Source organism: Astatotilapia calliptera, chromosome 15 (genome assembly GCF_900246225.1).
Source record: "Astatotilapia calliptera chromosome 15, fAstCal1.2, whole genome shotgun sequence".
In the NCBI taxonomy this organism is placed as follows: Eukaryota; Metazoa; Chordata; class Actinopteri; order Cichliformes; family Cichlidae; genus Astatotilapia; species Astatotilapia calliptera.
The window spans coordinates 39,190,424-39,212,535 of NC_039316.1; the positions used below are offsets into that span (position 1 = coordinate 39,190,424).

The following is a 22,112-nucleotide window of genomic DNA, read 5'->3' on the forward strand; positions in this document are numbered from 1 at the left end:
GCATGTTTAAGGATGTCATTTACACACACGCAGTGTTGGTTCGGTTAAATGTAAAACTGCAAACTCTGGTTTAGCTGAACTTAGCATCCCAACATCAGACGCTGTTAGAGTTAAAGCACAGCAGGTAATAAAGAGTAACATGAAATGTGGCAAATGTCTTTTATTGAACCAGGTCCTCTCGAGCATTTTGTGGTTTCTTACATAATTGTTTGGCGTGAAGCCTCCCTGCACTCCGGTGTCATCATGGAAGTGCCAGAAAGCAGCATCAAACCAGTTTTCCTAATATTTTTACATGATTAGCTCAACGTTTGGAAAATGTGCTCCTTTGTTTTCTTGTTGTGATCTGATTGATGGCTACTCGTGTTAGTTAACCGTTTGCACAGCGGCAGGAGATTTCTATTTATCGTTTGTTCACCTTTGTACATGAATATGAGGTCGATCTGTCCTCTTAATGTCAGACAAGCACATTTTCCAAATGTCTGAGCTGTTCAAAGTGCACGATGCCACTAACAAATGAAGAATCAAAGTTTTGCCTTCAAAATAAAATTCATGACAGATTTGTGCATTTAGCCTTTTAAAGAGTCTCAGTTCTTCATTCATAAAATGATCTTACAGGTAATTATGCAAAACAAAAGATGACGTGAATATACAATGTGGGACTGATTCGCTGTCCCTTAAAACACGTTTGAAAAACCAAATACAAAATGCATTCATTTCTTTTTTGTAGATTCTTGTAAGTTCTCAAAGCATGAGGAGAAAAATTGTGCTTCTACAGTAAAAACGTTGCATGCCATAAATGAAATTAAGGCTTAAAAATATAACTGAGAAGCTCGGTTTGTTACACGTTTTTGTGTTTTTGCCGTACCAAAAATAAACCTGTCACGCTTGCATCAGGTAAAAGTAACTGATGGTCTTCGCAAGTATTAAATATGAATGTAAAGGTTCATGCAGGCAAGGCTCATGCCTTCATATTTACACTGTTCAATGCAACTGTTGAAAGCACAGAAACCAGCATCAGCTGTGAAAACCTGTTTCTGACGATCTGTGGGCCACTGCCTCACATCTGAAATGCAAATGTTTGTGTACAGATTTGATGTGAGGCCCACATGGTTACATATGTGTGCATTAAAGGAGAAAATGAGCATTGGTTACATATAACGCACGCGTGTGCGGGACTACAGAACTGATGCCTTCATCCAATCTAAGCTCGAGAAGAGCAGACAGGAAGACCTGAGGCTGTCACTGCTGCCAAAGACGCATTCACAAAGCGCAGAGTTAAAGGTCTGAATACCTTTAAAGACGAGAATCGAGTTCTTGATTTCCAACAAATCTAAAAAAAACAACTCTTACGTGTTTTTATTTCATCACAAATTATTAAAAACATTTATTCTTTGAAAAATCTTTATTTACTGTAATGGCTGGATTTCACTCTGGTAGCATGACACAGACTGACAGTTAATGTGGACAATTTTGGGGATCACAGGAAGGAAAACATATCTTGCATCAATGTGATGAAATAAATTGGTGAAAGGATGGCCGTGTTGTCTTTTAATTCAGGTGCTACCTTACATTCACGTTTGAAGATTAGACCACGTTTTGCACGTCCCGCTTTGTTTCACTGTTCTGCTGCAGTGAGGGAGTCTGTGTCATGTGACAAACTGTCCACGCACTTGCACAGAACAGATGTGCAATCAGGTCTTCTGAATTTAATGCAGGAGTTCCTGTTTTATTGCTTTGAGGATCAGGGGGCGTCTGCCTTGGATCTCCCGTCGCAGGACGTATTCACTAAACAGGGAGGAATCCACTCCGCCGCCACACGACCCTGTGATAAAGAAACCTTTCTGCTGTAGCCGTTCCAGCACCTGCAGTCAGACACAAACCAAATAACAGCAACAAAGAGTGAGGCATAACGAGAAGATCCAGAGCAAAACATTTAGACGTGATCTCTGTCTCGCTGGAGTCAGGAATACTGAAGGAAGGTGGGACTTGTTCAGCATTTGATGGCGTTTCCACCCGGTTGTTCGCTACAAGAGTTGAACCTGTGAAGTGCATGCATTAAAAACACTCATTTTCACCATCATGCATACCAATAACTTTATCACACCTTTACCAAACACTCCCTGGTATCAATACTTACGCACCAGAGCACATAATAACCACCCCAATACACAAAGGCATTTAAACAGTTTAGAAATAGACTCTGAAATTGAAGCCTCTGCAGTAAAGTATGGTTTAAGAGGCAGTGTAAGCTGCCTTCAACTCATCTGACCTGATTTCCTTGGGCAGCTCGTTAGATATTGTAGATATAGTCAGTATTTAATCAAAGCATCAAGTCTCTATGTGGAAAAGTAGGTAAAAGGGGATAAATAGCCCACTGGGTTACAGATGCTTGCTGCCACAGAAAGACACATTCCTGTGGAAGAAACCTGCAGGCTGGGGCGAAGTTCAGCTATTAATTAGTGCTTCAACCCTAATTATGATAATCACAGTAACTTACTGTAGATATCAGAACACACTAGTAGTGTTAACAGTACAGCTCTACAGGGGTTTGAATAATATCTAATAAACTCAGTTCGTGTAAATGGGGAGTCTTCTTCACACACTAAGGCTAATATGGCGCTCCACAGGGCTGTGTGCTGGAGCCACTGTGCTTTACACAATGGTAAATCCAGAATCCAATCTTTCCTGTGGTACCAACTCCCAGTTTGGATTTACTCTCTATGCGTTTATAACCAACACTGCATTTAATTATTAGCTGTTTTTAAACTCTGGCTCTCTTCAGTACAGTTTCTGGAGATGGCTGCCCCTCCCTGAGCCTGGTTGTTCCACAGAAGTTCATCCTGCCAGTGTCACCAAGTGCTTGCTCATACGGGGTCATCTGATTGTTAGGGTTTTTGCTCTATTATTGTTAGGCCTTTACCAGACCACGTGAAGTACCTCAATCCAACTGTTTTCAGGTCAGTCATGATGGCTAACTTTACTTTATAAACCTCCCGTAAACACTTAATTTCTGAGCTCTGTTTTTGTTCTTTCCCCTGACTTATTATGAAATGGTCAAATCATTGCATTTTCATTAGAAAGAGTGTTTGACACAAACCAGATGTTTTTGTGTTCAGTAAGTATGACAACAAAGGAAAGCAAGCAGCGAATCTGTGTCTTTCTGATTTACGGTTATTCTCTGCACTTCTTTTGTGTTTGCGTTTAAATGTGTTGCTAACAACATGTGAGCCTCAGGACCCAGGGTCACTCTCCATCTCAAGAAACCCATCAGCCTATCTGGCCTGAAACACAAACACTTCAGAAGTAGTCCATTAGTTCCCCTCTCTGAGCGTTTCCTCCTGAGGTGAACGCGGTGACATTATCTCAGTTTGCCCTCTGGAGGCTTCTGCTCTCTGTGCTGCTGGTCTGTCTTACTGAGATCTCCCCCGGGAGACAAAGGCAGACCTTCAGGTGATGAAATGTGTCACCCGCCTCAACACAGCGCTGTTACAAACCGACTGTCAGCATTCAGAGTATGCTAACATCACATAAAAACACATCAGGCTTTGATGGATGGTGGAAGGGTGGCATCTGCCAAAGACGGAGCTGACAGATAACAGGCGACGGCACATTTTAGAGTCCCAGATATCATCTTGACTCCTTTAGTTAAGCTGCAGCTTGAGACGGTGCATTGAACACAGCTATCACAGTTTAGCTTGACTCTCTCACACTGGGTGTCTGGACGGTGAACTTCTAAATTCCAGGTCCCGTGTAACACGTCCATCTTTATGAAGGATGGACAGAAGCAACAGTCCAGACGCTGTGGTGTATAAACAACCTATGACAGGATGAATATAAGCTTTCATGTTGATTACGTCAAATTATGACCTTCCATCCGACATTGCAGCAGAAATCAAGGCTCATCAGAGCAGGCGATGTTTTTCAGTCTCCCATTGTCTAAAGTAGGTGAGCTGTACCACCAGTTTCCTGTTTTTAGCTGACAGCAGCAGCTGTGGGCTCTTGCTGCTGTAGCCCATCCGCTTCGAGGTCTGACATGTTGTGCATTCAGAAACACTCTCCTGCACACTTTGGTTGTAACAAGCTGTTATTCGAGTCCCTGTTTTCTTCCTGTCAGCTGTGGTCTGGTATTAACGAGGCATTTTGGCTCAAAAACTGGATATTTTTGACTTTTCCAACCATTCCATGTAAGATGAGCAGTTTCTGGAACACTCTGAGCTGCCCGTCTGCCACCAACAACCACGATACTCTGTGAACTTCTGCAGGCTGTCTTGACTGTGTCTACATACTTAAATGCTTTGAGTTGCTCACTCCAGCATCTGACATGTTGAGAGAATATAAACCAGTGTGGCTCAGAGGATGTTATGTACCTGAACTGAGGTGAGGTGGCAGTAGCCGTTGAGCGGGAAGCGGAGCACGTGTGTGGGGTCCTGGTTCCAGCTGGCGTTCATAGAACTGTAGACGATATCAGTCACCTCAGGGAAAATCTCCTCCATCAGCGCCCGGGATGCACTCACACTGATCCTCTCACCGAGCTCCGGCGTCACGCGGACCACGACGCACTCGCAGTCTCGAGAAACGTCCCGGCGCTCCTGCTCAGCCCTCCAGCGCTCCAGCTCGGTCTTTAGAGGTGCCAGCTGGAAGAAAGTAGCCTCTTCGTAGAGCAGGGAGTACTCCTGCAAACACACACACAGCAGAAACAAGAAAACACTCTCAGAAGCATAAGTGCAGACTTACACAGGCCAAAAGAACACGCACAATGCACACAAATACACACACATGCAGATGAGTACACAACACCCACCAAAAAATGCAGAAAACTCCACGTTTTCTTGCAAAAAACAAAGTTTAAAAAATGCATTAACACATATAAACGCTCGTTCAGTACTTTAGTACTAAAGGTGTACTAAAGCCTTGGTAGCAGCTGCTCTGCTGCTAACACACTAACCGAAGGAAGACTCTCGTTTTCATTTATTCTATAAACAAATCACATACAAAACCTTCTGATTCATTTGAAAGCTGCTACAAGCCAATGAAGAAGTTTGCACACGCTGGCTGCAGGCAGTTTCTGTTTGGGCTGTCATAATTGTGATGAAGAATTAATGAAGATAATGAATGTGTCTTTGGCACGGACTTGCTGCCTGTTTCTCGCCTGAAGTCTCACAATGTTGATAACAGGTAATTTCCCTGATGCAAACATTAAGCCACTGCTACTATAAATCCTTCCATGCATTAATCAGTTTTGAGATCTGGGGTCATTTTGCTGCCATAACCTGTCGCCTTCCTAGAGTAATGGAACAAATACTCATTTATTTTACTGCAGTTTATCTATTGGTCATTTTTATGATGTTTGAGAGAATATGACAGAAAATACAGAAAAGGGCAACAGAGTCACTCAAAGAAGTCTCAGTACTGTAAGCGACAGGCTCGTGTGAGACTCTGACAGGGGTTCAAGTCTTTCTTTTGACATTTGTTTCCCTGCTTTAGGTCACGCAGCAGCAGCGGTGAACTGTGGAAGTACCTGATCAGGCACTCACTTTGAAGTCATCAGGCAGGAGGAGCTTGGAGGTTCGCAGGAAGTTGAGTATGTAGCGGAACATGTCCCCGTCCCGATCGATGAAGTAGTGCTGCTTTAGACTGTCCAACACGATGGGCTCTGTGCCGTCGAACAGACGCCCGATTCTGCCCAAAGAGAAGGAAACAGGTTTCTACACTCAGCTGTGGCTAAATTTAAATGTACATGTTGCAGCTAAACCATTTCCTAGCTCACTGAAGGGTAAATGCTAAGTTAATTTTAAAAAGTAGGTTCAAAGATGATCAAGTTTATTGTAACAGTGTACAGTGATCGAGATTATGAGGCTTTTTTAATCAAATCTTCGCTGTTTGATGAGTTGAGATATCTGCATTTTCCTTAATGTGTGGACAGCAGGCCACCTTTTCCCCATGAAGCAGGAAGTAGATCACCGCTGCCTGTTAAACTATTCACAGATTTAAACTTTCTGAACAAATAACTGAAAAGCAAACTCTTTCTATATTTTGCAGAGAAGCCATTAAAACCAACTCAATATACTAAAATTCTGTTTCCTGAATCATAGGAAAAATATCCATTTGTATTGAAATGTGATAATTAAGGTAGCAGATATTCAAAATAATCAGTAATGTTGAACTAATTTGTTGATTAAGAGCTTTTGATATTGAGGTGTTGAGGTGGATTACAGCCTTAGCTTTACTCATACGTCCACCAGCCATCCTGTGTATTTTAATGGGGGGAATGTACTTTAAAAGCTTGGATGTGTGCCTCACCTTGACTCGGGGTACCTGGTGAGTGTGGGCAGGCTGCTGGTGTACATGTGTCCTCCTACATCAATGTGGACTGGTGCGTTGGTTTTGGTGAGCTGAGCTGGTGCTGGGATTCCCGTGGTACACGGGGGAGACATCGGAGACCAAGAAGCCAGCTTCTGACTCGACATGCTGCTGCAGCTGCCGCTGCTACGTCTGTCCTGGGACACAAATACACGCTGCAGTGATGGTGGTGCCAGTATATGAAAAAAAGACCAAACATAGCCATGAATATCTCCACATCCATGGACATAGGTTATCTTTACAGTTAATACATTGGAACATATTTATCACCAAGTCATGGAACTGCTATGTGTCTGTTTAAACAACAATTTAGCAACAATTTAGCAACAAGGCAGCAACAAGGCAGCCTGCTATCAGTTTGGATCAAGTTTTCGTTTACGTGCAATCTGTGATAAATCAAAATGATTGAGGAGAGGCAGGAAATATAGCAAAGAGGGGAGATTTGTCCCCTTCAGCACACTCATTTTCATCGCCGCCCACGAGTTATGTATTAACTTGCGACCGCTTGCAGAGTAAATGTAACTGATTGCAACATGTTGGCAATCTGTGTTTATAAATTATGCAGCAATTATTTGCAAACCTCTCTCTGCCACCAAGCTGGACAGGCTGGAGACAACAAGGCGAACTGCACAACCACCTCTGCAACCCAAAGTGCAGCACCCTCAACCTTTATGTGAACAGCTGGTTGCTGCAGGTTAAACTAGAGAAATCTCTGCGTGTTGTCATGAAGTCATGCTCCATAATAAATGCATCTATCTGCAGCTCCTGAAAGATGTTTTGCGCTTGAAGCCAAACTGGGTCTCGTCGATGTTTGTATAAAAACCTGCAAGCAGGCTGGCAAACCTGACCTGAACAGTTTTACAGAGGAGCTGGTTGCTTAGAACAGTTCCTGCCAGGCAGACTCGGGACTGTCAGGTAAAGCCAGGAGCCTGACAGGAAGCTAAGAAGCACAAGGACATCCTGTCAGGCTCACAGATACGGCTCGGTCAGAGCTATTCCTGACTGCCTTGTAGGCTACGTTATAGTGCCAGGTGTCTGGCACGAAACAAATCATTAAGCTCTGAAAGAAACAATTGGCAGCCTGGTAGGAGGCCAGTGGCTGACAGGCTGGGAACACACGTCCTCTGGGCTTTCACTCTGCTCTTCTAGACTGATCCGCCGTTTCCTTTCATTCTGTTCCAACGGCTCCTTTCAAACCTGTTCTGCTCCAAACGATGGTGTTCATGTCAGTTCAACTACACTGAACACTAAATGTGAATGGTCTGCAGTGAGGATATGCCCTGAACATTTGCTGTTACTGGCTACATAAGCTGTAGCACTGTGCCAGTTTATATGTTATGATAATATGGAGCAATTCTACAATAAGGGCTACAGATGAATATGTAAGGGATTAACTTGCTAAGTAATCAACGACCGGCACTGCTAAAGAAAACAGCAGTGTAAGAGTGTAAGCAGCGGTTTAAGCAGAGATAAGCAGACCTTCCTCTTCCTGCCAGTGCTTCCAGCTCTCTGAAGAGGACACTGAGGTGTTTCCAAGCCAGACAGTAGACAAACTCTTCTCTGGCTTGTTCTGGGGCTTTCCCAGGGTCTCCTTACAGAAGAGCATACAGGAACCACCTCATCTAGACGGCATCCAAGAGGCATCTTAGATAAATCCCCAAAACACCTCAGCTGGTAGTTTTTAATGTGGAGGACGAGTCTCTCTACTCCGAGCTCCTCCTGAATGACTCGGTGCCGTTAAAGGATTTCTGCTGTGACCTTTCACATTCCTGCCTCGTCTCCCTTGACCTTAATTTTATAACCTCAGAGAGCGCAAACAGTTCAACTGTCTAATTCATAATTTTAACATTTTGCTTAATTCTTTGCTTGTATGTACATATGACATATGATCAAATTACATATGAATAAATATCAGAGTAAGCACCATGAAGGGCAAACAAACAGCTGAGACACCGGCCTCACACGATGTATAGCAGGTACAGATGATCACATCTATATAATCCATGTGTGTGTGTGCGCGTGTGCGCGCGTGTGCGTGTGTGTGCGTGCGTGTGTGTGCGTGTTGTGACTGCCCAACAAGCAGTCTGTACCCTGCAGCTATGGCACTAATGCATGGTGGATAAATTCATCAGCAGGTATAGTTACCCTTGGCAACAGAGGGACACTCCCAAAGACAAATCACTGCTTCTCCTCACATGATTGGGCCACATGGACAACACAGTTTCCTACAGGGTGAGATTCTGTAATTCTGCATTATGTTTACGTCAGAGCAACTTAAGTAACAAAAATATAAAAATGTACAATCAGATCATTTTTTATCCACTTACTACTGATTTAAAAACAAACAAATGCATGTACATCTGGGGGAACTGAACTGAAGAAGCTTTTTGGGTGAGAGGAGAAACATCTTCAAGCTTACTTAAACGAGTCCAGACGCTTTTCTTTCCAAGCTCCTTAGACTACGATGACCTGCATGACTGAGAACCTTCACAGACAAATGCATGTACATATTTCTGTGCAGCCCTTAGTGATAAACATTTGTGACTACAAAGTAATGATTTTCCCTCGTACCAAGCACTAGAGCTGATGTTGTGCAAATGGTTTTATATGTTTGTAATTCAGAATAAAGGGTGCACAAACTCTGGTACAGGACTTTAAGCTAAATTCTACTTTCATTATTTCACTGAAAAACTGAGCACGTGTAATGTTTTGGTATCCAATTACAACCTAGATCTAAAGAACTGAACGCTTAATTAGGCTTCCAGGTTAGTGTTTGTAGGTCTTTATGTGCATCGATTTTCACACTGTGGCACCACTGAAGTAAACTACATGATTACAGATGTTTTATGTCATGTTCAAGATTATACGACGTGAAAATAACACAAAAGTGATGAATTGCTTTGTAAATGAAGGGTGCAATGGTTCGGCATCTGTATTTTGTTTTTATTTATTTCTCTGTATTTATTAGGCTGATCTGATCCCAGATGTCCCTGTAACAGGAAGTTCACCCTGATACTGATGTACTTCTTAAAGGCATCACGTTGTATTTGCCCGAGAAGAGAAATAAAGTCAGAGTGCTTACTAAGGTAGCCAACTCGAATAGGTATGCTTTTCCTGAGCGTCTGTTTATTTTAATTTTACTTTAAGCCCCTAATAAAGCAGTTCAAATAAAGTTTTTCATAGATTACAGCCCACCTTAAACACCTACTAGTTTAATATTTTATTGCGCTCTTAACTAACTCTCCTCCTAAAGATGGGCGTCACATCGGTACGGGACTGACTGGCTGTCGGGTTTAACACGGGAGGCTTGAAGCTCCAACAGATGAAAACGGACCAACATGTTCCGGGTTACCTCTGTGGGCACAGGGGACCGGGCGCCGGACTGTGCGAGACGGGACTCCGTGGCTGTGGCAGGCACCGACTCTCTCTCATTCGGCTCCGCGGGCGACTCGGCGCGCGTCCCGGGGCGCACACAGCGCTTCTTGGCAGAGGGAGCTCCCGGGTCGTCCTCGTTGCTCTCCCTCCTCGCTGCTGCTGCTGCTGCTGCTGCTGATGTAGGCGATGTGTTCGACGTCTCTGCTTCTGTGCTTTGCTGCTGATTCAGATCCGCAGCGTCGCTGACCCTGCGCAGGTACGGGATCACGAGCTGGAGGTGGGACTGCGCGTGACCATTGACCGTTTCCGAGGCAACGTAAAGCGTCGTCGAGGGCTTGAAGCCCGCGGCCCCCACGATGCTGTTGAGGGTTGCTATGGAGACGGCACCGATGCAGTGGTTGGTGTAGGTTTTCGAGAGCTTGGCAGCGCGCGACAACATCTGCATTCTCGTGCCCAACAGGTTCTTCCCGATGGCTTTGTTCTCGTACCACGTCACGTCGCTCGCGCAGCAGTGGTCCCGGGGCCGCTGGAAGAACGCCCTGCACAGCGGGTTCCGTTTGGACACGTACCGGACGAAGCTGGCGTACGGACACTGCTCCGTGCCCGTCTCGTACATGCGCGGCAGCGTGTCCTCGTCTGCGTCCGGGCGCTTCTTGGTCCAGGCGGCGGAGCGGGACTTGTGATAGGGTCCGAGAGCTTTAAAATACACAAACTTTCTTCCGTCCTCGTCCACGGCCAGGCCGAACGAGTCCTCCTCCAGCTCCCGCTGGTTCTCTCTTCCCCTGGTGCAGAAATACATGCAGGTCTCAAACCAGACTTTGTTCAGAAGCCCAAACGGGGTGTCGGTGTTGAACACAGAGGACTCGTACAGTTTCCGCAGGTCCGAGCGCGTGATGGCTTGTTTCTGCACCACCGGACCGGCACCCTGCTCCTCCAGCCTCCGTATGACCGCGGCCAGGGTCAGGTTGGCGCTGCGCAGCTCTGGGTCCTTGGTGAGGTCCAAGGTGCGGCAGTAGGGCGGCTCGTTCAAGTACCGATTGAGAGAGCTCCGGATGCTGATGAGGGAGGACTTGCTGTACAGTTGTCCACTTTTGGAGCGCGCCTCGGCGTAAAAGGAGCGCAGCACAGCGCAGAGCGCATCCTTGTCCAGAGTTTCAAAGTCTGGACTTTGGGCTTTCTCGCTGAGGTACTCCCTGAAGATCCTCACGGCGTACCTGGTGGCCAGGCGGGTGTTCTCGCTCAGCTTGTTTCGCTCTGACCGCTGAAGTTCTCCCTCCGGGTGAGACTCGCGCCCGGAGGGGATGCTGCTGCCGAGTGGGTCCGCCTCCCCCTCCTCCCTTCGGTCCATACTCCGCATAACGACCGCTTGTGTCTGCGCGGCGGAACCGCTGGAGTCCAGCACTGTGCTCCCTGACTCCCACTCCACTCCATCTCTGTCGGACTCCTCGTCCTCCTCCTCCCCGGTGATCTGGACCTCCTGAATCTCATCTTCATCTTCCTCCTCCTCCTCCTCCTCCTCCTCATCCCTGCTCCTCTCGGGGCAGCTCATCTGCTCCTGCTCCGTGTCTCCGCTGCCAGGCATTCTCGCCATATTGCGGTCTGTGAAGCAGTCCTCCGGCAGCGCGCATGCGCTATATTGGACCGCAGCGCTGAAAGCCTTTTGTGTTTAAGTGACCTTCAGCCGTGCACGCGTTTTTTAAGGTACGGGGAGCGAGCGCAGCGGGAGGGTAAATTTGGAGGCGCGCTCCCTGCCAGAAAGGCTGCAGTATTGGACTGAATATTGGACCAGCAGCACGAGCACTGATGAGGAAAATGGCAAGACTGCAGTAGTGCCACCGCCAGTATCCAAATATCTTTTTACTTTAGAAGCAGTTTGATACTTAACCGGAAAATTAACGGAAGGCAGCCAAGAATGAAAGAAAAGCAACAATAAATATCACGCAGCTTGTTTTAGTTACGTACACGCGTGGATAGCTTAGGTGCTCGTGTGTTTGCTGCACCAGTCACAGAGTCCAGTTGGTGCCTTATAAAAAGAAAGTAAGGTTGTGATACAAGCACGTGAAACAAGCAAAAATGCACATGATGTAGTCCAGTGGAGTTAACACGGTTAAAAAGAAACCCAGAACTGCAGCTCAGTGAAAATTCAATATCATTTGTGTATTTTTATTGTTGCAATGTAGAGAACATCCAGGTATATCTGTGACATGAAAGGTCAGAGTCTCTTTCTTGCTTTGGACCACCAATGCACGCAACATTAAGGCAGGAAGGGGCGATGCACGCAGATGGGTGTCAAAATATTCAATCAGAGGTAATCACAATTTAGAAAACGTGGCACATGACTCACGTGGGGAAAGTGGACATCAGCAGTAGTTGGAAAAGCCCATGTTGTTTATGTTTTGTATTTTAGGGAACTTGCACCCCTAAAGTTTATCATTTCAACTACAGAAGCCTTGCATTGTAATATAATGGGGTTGCCTAAGCTTATCATTTCAACTGCTGAAAAATAAAATGACTGTTACTGTGATTGTAATAAAGTAGCATCAACACAAGGGATAGGAAGCAGTACAGACAGGAGAACGGAGCAGCAAATTTATCAACAACAATACAGAGACCCATCTTTAAGCCACAGAAACTGTAGAACTGAGCTAATAAATCAAACTGATCTGAGCATTTCTTGAATATGTGCACTGGGATTTTTGTGCTTTTTGCATGAACAACATTGGTAATTGTTGAGGGACATTCGGATCTAAAAGAGAAGCACCTGGACCTTTGGGCCTTTCATTCATATCATTATGTTCAGTGGTTGCAAACTGTATGGATTACAGGCTGTGTTGCTGCTACTGTTAAAGTCATGTTCATATTTTAAAACGATGTTGATCGAACACAGACTGAAAGAAAAATCCTGTTTGTGAAACCTCAAGGTGAGCTTAGAAACTCTGGACATATGCTTCAGAAACTGAGGGACGCTGCGTGCTCAGTGTGGTAGTGACGTGACAAACGTGTATAAAATTGACAAAATAAACATGTATTCAAAATGACTTGAAAATATTGAGGCCATAAACTCATCAGGAAAGTGTTTATTGAGGTCACAAATGAAGTGAGCAGTAGGATCATTTTCTCATACTTTTATACAATTTGACTCTTTTGTTGGGTGAAGGCATGTCATGGTTGTGGCTGTGTGCAGGCAGGATGAGGACCCAAACGCAGCGCTCACGGAGGCAGGATTGAACTCAAAACACAGCTTTATTGCTGGACAGAAAAACCATACAAACTAAACCGGAAACTATAACATATTGCACAGAGAAACACACGGCCATGAATGCGGGAGAACACGACACAGAACTGAGGGAGACGCAGACATAAATACACAGAGGGTTAACGAGGGAAGTGGGAGCACACGGGGAACACAGCTGACACAGATAATCATAACAAGACACGGCAGGAGTAACGCAACACTGACGGGAGACTGTCAAAGTAAAACAGGAAGTACACAGAGGTTCAGACAGGAGGAGAGAGAGAGAGCACAGACATAATGGGCTGGGGAACACATGGAATAAAACTCAAGGAGAGACGAGGGCTCACAGATACACAGAGGGTAATCAAATAAGGAGCATCTTAACAGAACCCAGGAACCACGGCATAAATAAAGAACAAAATACAAAACACACGAAAACTAAGAATACTGGGCCAACGTGGCGCAGGACCATGACAAGGCAACCCCATTATATTACAATGCAAGGCATCTGTAGTTTTTTTTAAATGAGAGTTACCTCCTCCTCTTCCTCACAGTTAGAAGAATTGATGCACTGCATGCATGCACAACTCTACAACATATTGTCCTTTAATGTGATGGCGGCCTGTTTCAGCAAATCAGCCGACACAGGTGCTGAGGTGAGGATATATTCTTAAACCTAACCAACAGCCAAACCAACACAGAGGCTGAAAATAAAAGTAAAATATAAAAATACAAGTAGCGGTCCCTGAAATCTGTCTTCTGGGTAAAAGTGGTGGTTTTTCGCTGTCTGTGTGTTAATGCAGCTCTTTTACATTTCTTATTGTTGCAACATGTTAACGTACATTTTATAAATTAAGCCATTAAGTGCATTAAATGTCAGTACCAAGAGCCAGAGGTAACCTTGAAGTCCCCCAACCTAAAAGGAAGTATTGTACTGAATTAATGCATTTGCACTTTAACATGTCCCACTTATCATTATGAACCATTTGACCCAAAAGGATTTAGGTGAAATTACTTTAGTTTGCAGTCATAGTAACCCTACCACACACCTACCATCGCTCTGCTTGTTTATTTGCATTTTTTCTGGGCTCGTTGATGGAAGAATGCAGCATTGATCTTTTCGTCTCAGACTCCCTTTCTGATGCACAGTTATGTTAGCAGTTATTTTAGCAGCTTCTTAATATAGCATCCCATCATGCTCTATGCCTGCTCCGAGCTAAGAGCACTGGTTCCTCCCCTGGGCAAACATGACCTTGATATACAGTCTGCACCCCATGTACTGCTCTCATTACTGTTGGGATTACATCAAATTATTATCTCATATTAAACTACAGAGCTTGCTGCTCCTGTGGCGGCGATCATAAAATATTCTTTAGAGTGTAATCGAAAAAACAAAACTTTGAATTCATTCAAATTCCCATGAAAATGTGTGTCAACAATATTACAAAACACAACTGCACATCGACCACGCAAACAAAGCGCTTCATTTTTAATCAACAAATCATTGTAAAGTCCACTCACTGTGAACTCCAGTGAGTGGACTTTACAGTGTATAATTCAACTTAATCGTGCGGTGTGTGGGATTACCATAAACCACACAACTCACACAAGCTACCGTTGAAATAACTGTTTCCCTACAACTACTCACAACATCACAGTCTTTGAAATGAAGAGACAGCTCATTTAGCAGGATAAATCATGTTGTCCCTCACTGATTGGCAAGTGGTTGCTGGCTGTCACCAGGTGATATCAGTTGCAAAGAGGCTGATGTGGTTGCTGCAGTTGCCTGTTATTTGGATGAAAGCCTCCAACTTGTCTGCAAACACTTGCCATTTGCTCTTCAATCGGTAATGAAACTCGTGTGACATAAACCGCAAACTGAGAACACTGGCCTTCTACGTAAATGTTGTTCTGTAACCAACACATTTCAAAAGACGCTGTTTTTACTTTAAGGCCAAACACTCTGTGCTTCTGGTTTGGGTCGTACTTCTTACACTTCCACTGGATAAATACAAAAACCTGCTAATGATCTGATCAGTTCCAAAGAGATTTTGGGTGCCGCACTGTATATTTATCTTTGCAACCAATTTCAAGCTAGCAACTGCTGGCAATCTCCAGCAACCACTCTCCAAAAGTGTGCACACTTTTCCCCATCGTCAGGTGGTCACTGAGCAGTCTCTAGGTTTGTTTAGTATTTAGTATTTATTTATTTATTGTCATTGTCAAGAACAATGAAATTGCGTTTGGGGCTTCCATACAACCCAAAAAAAAAAGAAGAAAATAATAAATACCCCTTAAAACCCAAGTGTACATATTTAACCCAGTGTGACTCCAATGCAATAAGACAATCCTTAGCAATAATGTTCGTAGAAATTCAGACAAAGACCTGAGAAACATGACAAAATACAACAATGCAACCCATTCAATATTATTGTACTATGAGATATGATATCAGATATGATAGTTATCTATTTAAGAAAGAGGGGGGGGGGGGGCAGGAGGGGGAAGAGAATAAAGATATGATGCACCAATGCAGACCAGTTCATTGCTATTAAGAAGTTGGATATGGTTATTGTCCGTGAGAGGGGGGCAGAGAGTTCAGGAGCCTCACAGCCTGTTTAATTTGGGGTTTAGCAATTGATTTCCCAGCTAATGCCACAAACCGTTTAGGAACTGGTCTCTAGGCCTAAACAATCAGCTCCCTAATTGTCAGCCTTTTAAATTCAGCAGTTAGCATTCTTGCATTTGGAAATAGATTGTGTATCAATAATAATGACAATCTTTAATGACAATTGTTTTTTTTAGTGAAGTGCTAATGCTACTAATGCTAGCTAGTTATAAACTTTACACAAACTCATTCTTGTCTGTTAGTTGATAATTATTGTTAATCAGATACTTATTGTTATTAAGTAACAAATTAAAAGAACAAACAAAAAAGCAGATATATCAGATTCCTATTATTATATTATACAAGTTAAATTGAGTAAATATAAAATGTGCTTTTGAAATGATGATTTAATGTATTAAGTGAAGAAAGCTAAAACGTACATGAGTAGAACAGTAGTGGCCCTCTCTTGTTAACTCAACTGTGATCACATTTTGTTGGAAAGCCAAGTTTAGTTTCAGTAGCCACACTCAGGCCACTGCCAGACCCGTTACTGTCTGTCAGACAAAGTAAAGATGCCTAAATAGGTTTAATAAACCAACAAATCTCATCAGGACCCAAAGAAACTCAAGAAACAGTCATTGAGATATTTCGGTCTGGAGAGGATTTCATTTAGAATGAGGCTTCAACAACGCATCCAGGAAGTCACAAAAAGAAGCCAGAAATGATCTCATGAGCTGCAGCCCTCACTCTCTTCAGTTATGATCAGTGTTCATGATTCAACAACAAGAAAGACGATCAGCATCCACTAAAGTGTTCCAAGGAGAAAACCCTGCTGGACACAAAGAGCACAAAGGCTCGTCTCACAAATGCAAAAAACATCTTGATGATCCCCAAGACTTTTGGGGACTAATGAGACAACAGCAACAAGTTTACATCGGGCATAAAATGAAAGCAGCACTTCATAAAAAGAACATCATACCAGCAGTGAGACATGTGGCAGTGTGATGGCCTGTTTGACTTCTTCAGGACCTGAACGATTTGACATAATTGATGGAACTACGAAATCTCTGTACCAGAAAATCCAGAAGGAAAATATTCAGCTGTTAATATTCAGCTGGGTGAACTGATGCTCAAGTGCACTTGAGTGATGCAGCAAGGCCATGTCCTAAAACATACCAGCAAGTCCTCTGATTGGCTCAACAAGCAAACTTAAGGTTTTAGGATGGCCTAGTCTCGAATCCAATTTAGATGATTTAGCATGACCTTAAACTTGGAAACCCACAGCATCTGCTGAATTAACACAAAGGAGGTCTGGAAGACTCACTGGCAGTTAATGCCATCAAAGGTGGCTCAACCAGTTACTGGGTTTAGGGGGCAATTCCTTTTAGGGCAGTGTAGGTTTTAATCGCTTTCATTTAAAAACGTCTTTTCTGTATTTACTCAGGTTATCTTGTTTAATATCAAAATTTGCTTGATTATCTGAAACATGTCAGTGGGACAAATATTCAAAAGGAGCAAATACTTTTTCACAGCACTTTAAAACACCCCAATTTATTATTGTGAAAACATAATTAAATTTTGATTAAATATTGCAAGAAATATCGCAGAGGTCTTTATTGTTTTACTTTGCATATTCTGCATAATTCAGTAATTTTATTATAGTAGGGACAAAAAGTCATGTAACAGCTGCAAGTGGAGCGGATTGGTGTGTTTTACATCTCTGTGCCCAGGGGCCCACTGTCTCATTATCTCGCCCTGTGCTAAAGCAGTTGGATATAAAACAGATGCTTAATTCCAAGATGTAGACGGGTGGGGGCTTCATGTAGGAAAAGAAATGTCTGTTGTAAACATGGTTGTGTAAATGCAGCTAACAATAAATGCGCCTGTCCATGCACACCACAGTGAAACGACTGCGTGCCAGCGTCGCTGCAAAGCAGAAATCATTTCACCTGTTTTATCCATTATGTGATATATAGGCAATGTTTTTAAACAGCTCTAAAGAAGCGTCAGCCTCTACTGCTGCGGCAGTGGCATTTGTCAGTGTGTTTGTGCTCTGGGGCATGTCACCAGGAAGCCGGAGACACTTCACAGGCATGAGGCGCCCCCGCATTTTAATTCTTGTTAGGCAAGCCCACTTTAGACCTTGCTACTCAATTAGCAATTAGCCAGCCTTTTAAGTGGAGACCTTTGCTGTGGTGTGTGATTCTGGCCTGATTTGTATGCAGTTTGTGCAGACGCTGATAAGAGCACCCGCAGTACATGCGCAGGTTTTTTTTAATGTAATTTTGTGATGATTTGCATGCCAGGACTGCTGCAGGGAGAGGGGAAATAACATGGCCCGTCTTCAAAGGGAGATCTGTGCACCAAGCACAGCAAAATGTGTAGGACTGCGCTTTTTTTGTCCAGGCAGGTAATTTGCTCCCTGACTAATCTGCAGAGATAGGGAGAAGTTCAGAAAAAGCACTTACACAAAGAGCAAGCTGTAGCTCCGAGGCTTGTCAAACACCTGAAGAAATTAACACCGAGGTGTAATAGCTGGAACAGACAAGCATCAGCACAAACCTCCGAGGTAATGAGAGGATGTGTGTGAACATGTCTGCCTTTACCAGTATACACACAGCAGTGTATTGATGTATATATGAGAGCGCATATGTGCCCGGAGATAATTAATTTGTGGTGCGATACGAGACACAAGACTGTTTCTGTTTGTTTGTGTTGGATGAGGAAGCAGAGTGTAGGTGGAGGTTGGATGGAGCTAAAACTGAAGTAGAAACTGCGCTACAAGTTTTTTTTATTTCTTTATTCAGTTTATATATTTCTACATTCATCAGGTGGTTCAGTTTAAGTCTCCCTCTGGTCAGTGATTGGTCAAAATGTTTTACTAACTAGCAACTGCATAACAACGCTTCTGACCTCTTTAATGTTCAAGTCTGATCTTTATCTTATGAATATTTTTTGTAAATACGAGTTAGAACTTTAGAAAAATGTTTAAAACTTTTCCAAATGAACTCAAAGCCATAAGCAGAAAGCAAAGAAACTGTTACTTATTATGTTTATGTTCTTATGTCAGTGTTGTTATAAAGAGATATTAACTGCAGAGGGATGAGAGCTTAATGTAACACCATTTTATACCACAAGATTATGCAGCGTGTAAATGTGAACAGTTTCACGCAGGAACATATTTACAGTGGGAGTTTGGAAAATGTAATTTGGGTCAAATGACCCGGGACCATAGAAAAACAAAGGCTCTTAAAAAAAGTCAAAAGTCTAGCAACACAACTTGGTGAAAATGCAGACTGTGATTATATCCAGAGATGGGTAATCCGATTACTTTTTCGAGTAACGAGTAAAGTAAGGGATTACTATTGCAAAAACGGTAATTAGATTACCGTTACTTTCCCGTAGGAACGCTGCGTTACTGCGTTACTAAAACTGTGATTTTTTGCGAGAACGTCTCATGACAGTGACGTAAGCGAGTGCGCCGTTAGTGACAACAGCTGTGTGCAGATCAACAATGGATCATATATCGAGTGCAGAGAGAGTATGAGCGTGCAGCGTTTAAAGCGTGGAAGTACTGACCTTACTTTGAGTTTGATTCCATAAAAAGTGACAAAAACATTAGTGTCCGCTGTGCGTGGGAAGAAAACTTCTTTTTACAGCGAAAAAACCCCTAAACTTCCAACAAGCACCGAGTAGCTACGACGTAATGGGAAACTCACAGAGAAACTCGCGGATTCTTCCACTGACCGCGGCACACCTACACCAGGGTAAACCTCCGCCTGCCCCACTCCTGCTTTACAGGTGAAAATAGAGCAACAGGACCGCTGAGTCTTTGACTTTATTTATTTTCTGCTGTGTTTTACTTGCATCTATTTGAAAGACTGAGTGTAAACACACAAAAATATTTTATTTTATGAGCTGGAATGTGCAGAAAATAGGTTTAAATGTTAAACTAATTTCTTCCAGTCAGAGAATGTTGCAGATAATTAAATGTTTGCTTGATGCATAAAGTTAAAAGATTAAAACTAATAAAACAAGTTTTAAAAAGAGACTTTTCCATTTGATTACATTTTGTATGATGGATTATGTAGAAAAAGTAGAATTGGGCTGAAAGATCTATCGCTTTATCACCTCTTCAGGTTGTAAATCGTGTTTTTAAAAAGTAACTAAGTAACTAAGTAATTAATTACTTTTGAAAATAAGTAATCAGTAAAGTAACGGGATTACTTTTTTGGGGAAGTAATCGGTAATTAGTTACTGATTACTTTTTTCAAGTAACTTGACCAACACTGGTGGAGTTTGTGTGAGTTCTCCCCGGGTACTCCGGCTTCCTCCCACAGTCATGCAGTTAGTGGGGATAGGTTAATTGGAAACACGTGAATGGTTGTGTCTGTGTGTATGTTACCCCTGTGACGGACTGGCGACCTGTCCAGGGTGTAGCCCGCCTCTCGCCCTAACACAGCTGGGATAGGCTCCCGCCACCCTGAAAAGGAGAAGCGGATGGATGGATGGACAGTGCTTGAAGATGTCACATCTTTCACTTGTCAAAGAAAGATGTTAAATACAAGAACATGTAGGTTTTTAACAAGTTTTAACAGCTTCTCAGACTGATGTGTAAAAATTAATTCCATTAATTAAATGAGTGACTTTAATTTGTATCAGCGACAGAACTCAGCCTCTCATTCAGTTACAGACAGCGAGGCTGGCAGTGATATTTCAAACTGCGTCCTTGTTCTTTGTGCTGTGAATAGCTCCAGGTTTGTGCATCTATAAGCATGCACTGCAAGCTCGTGCTTTGTCTTAAATGAATGTCTGATATATTATTAATAACCTGACAAACTACTGAGTGGCCTGAGGCAGCGCATCCAAATATAAGCTGAGCCAAACAGAAAACACACAAACACTGAAGCGGGGGTAAAGTAGTGCATGTGTGTATTTTTGTAACTAATTTGTCCCTGTAGAGAGAACAGTACAAACCTGCATTTGGGATCCGATATTTGGGTTGATGGTGGAAGTGGTCAGGACTCTGATACTAGTCCATCACCTAATGATTCAACATCTGGAGTGAAACATTAGCTATGATCAGGTAATGTGATGTGTCTAAAGCAGTGAAATGACCTTGAAATATCTGCGTGGAGTCTTGATGGGAGCTGGACAAACAGACCACTTTGAAGTCACAGTTTAAGTCAGTGCAGCCGTGCGCAGAGACTCACTTCACTGAAACAACACAAGTGAAAGACAAAAACATGCAGGGTCATAGAAATGTGTATAAAATAAACCAGATTGTTCAAAGCATTGACACGTCTGCCTTCACCGTAGTAAAGGGACCTCTGGCTAATACGTCGGGTTCGTGTCGGGCTCATAGCCGACTGTAACAGAATACAATCACTCATATTTTGTATTTTAAATACGTAACAGCGGTACATGTACTCTGTTACTCCCCAACACTGCCAACTCCTAACAACAATCCCACATCATAATGCCCCTTCTATCAAACATTACACTTGGCACAATGCAATTGGACAAGTACCGTCCTCCTGGCAATCACCAAAACGATTTTTCTATTGGATTGCCAAAAACCTTCAAGAGGGAGTCTGTGATCCGTAACTCCAGAGGACACCTCTGTGCTGCTCTAGTGTCCAGCAGCAGTCTGCTGTTCAACAGTGCATCTTATGCTCTGTATTGCACTTGTTGATGGAAGGCTTGGATACAGCTGCTTGGCCAATCCCATCCCATGAATCTCTCCACACGCTGTTCTTCAGCTAATCTGAAGGCCACACTAAGTTTGGAGGTCTGTTGCGATCGACTCTGCAGAAACTCGGTGACCTTTGCGAGCCATGCGCCACAGAACGGCTCAGCTGATGCTTTGATTTTATATGCCTACCTCCTGAGTTCCTGGCATTTCCAGTCGCTTCCACTTTGTAATGATATCACTAATAGCTGCCTGTTACTACTGATGAAATTTCGCGATTGGACTTGTGCAAGTCCTGTAATCCTATCACGGCGCTATGCTGGAATTAATTGAGCTCCTGCGAGCGATCCGTTCTTTCACAAATGTTTATAGAAGCAGCTTGCATGCCTGCAGGCCACGTAAGTGCTTGGAACACCTGAATCTGATGATTTGGATGGGTGAGTGAAGAGTTTTGGCAAGATAGTGAACATAAATGTCATCCTGAGGAAGAGAGGTTTGTTTGAGGTTCACTCCCTTTGCATGAGTCGCAGTGTTTTATAAGTTTTAATCTTTTGATTATCTTCTAAGTGTGTTTTTAGTTCTTATAGTTTATTGCATGCTTTTATTGTGAAACCTGTGTAATCTGTAGCAAGGGAGTGTTTGGATCTCTGCTGAACAAACGTTAACGACTGAGTCAAACGAAGAACAGCGGTGGGCAGAGTTGAGGGCGGTGCCCACCTGGAGAGTTCGGCACTGAAGTGCAGGACTGCAGAGGACGTGTGGGGACGCTGCTGCTTTAGTATTTTACAGGGACTTTATTGGACTTTTAGTGTTTTTAACAATTTGTGCAGATTCTGGCTACT

General features: G+C 43.3%; 1 protein-coding gene across 6 annotated transcripts; it reads right to left on the reverse strand.

Annotated features, from left to right (window-relative positions):
• Positions 1 to 44: 44 nt before the first annotated feature.
• On the reverse strand, positions 45 to 19,997 carry LOC113006831 (BTB/POZ domain-containing protein KCTD1-like). 6 transcript variants are annotated; one of them, XM_026143031.1, is made up of 5 exons: positions 19,984 to 19,997; positions 6,301 to 6,497; positions 5,535 to 5,679; positions 4,368 to 4,673; positions 45 to 1,862 (listed from the first exon to the last, which is right to left on the reverse strand). In XM_026143031.1, exons 2-5 carry the CDS (start codon positions 6,465 to 6,467, stop codon positions 1,707 to 1,709), a joined length of 774 nt encoding a protein of 257 aa, XP_025998816.1. In that variant the 5' UTR covers positions 6,468 to 6,497; positions 19,984 to 19,997; the 3' UTR covers positions 45 to 1,706. The 6 variants fall into 6 exon arrangements, with proteins under 6 accessions (XP_025998816.1, XP_025998812.1, XP_025998809.1 ...); XM_026143027.1 differs by lacking the exon at positions 19,984 to 19,997 and adding an exon at positions 9,713 to 13,060; XM_026143024.1 differs by lacking the exon at positions 19,984 to 19,997 and adding an exon at positions 9,713 to 13,060 and having other exon boundaries at positions 6,301 to 6,515.
• Positions 19,998 to 22,112: the final 2,115 nt, after the last annotated feature.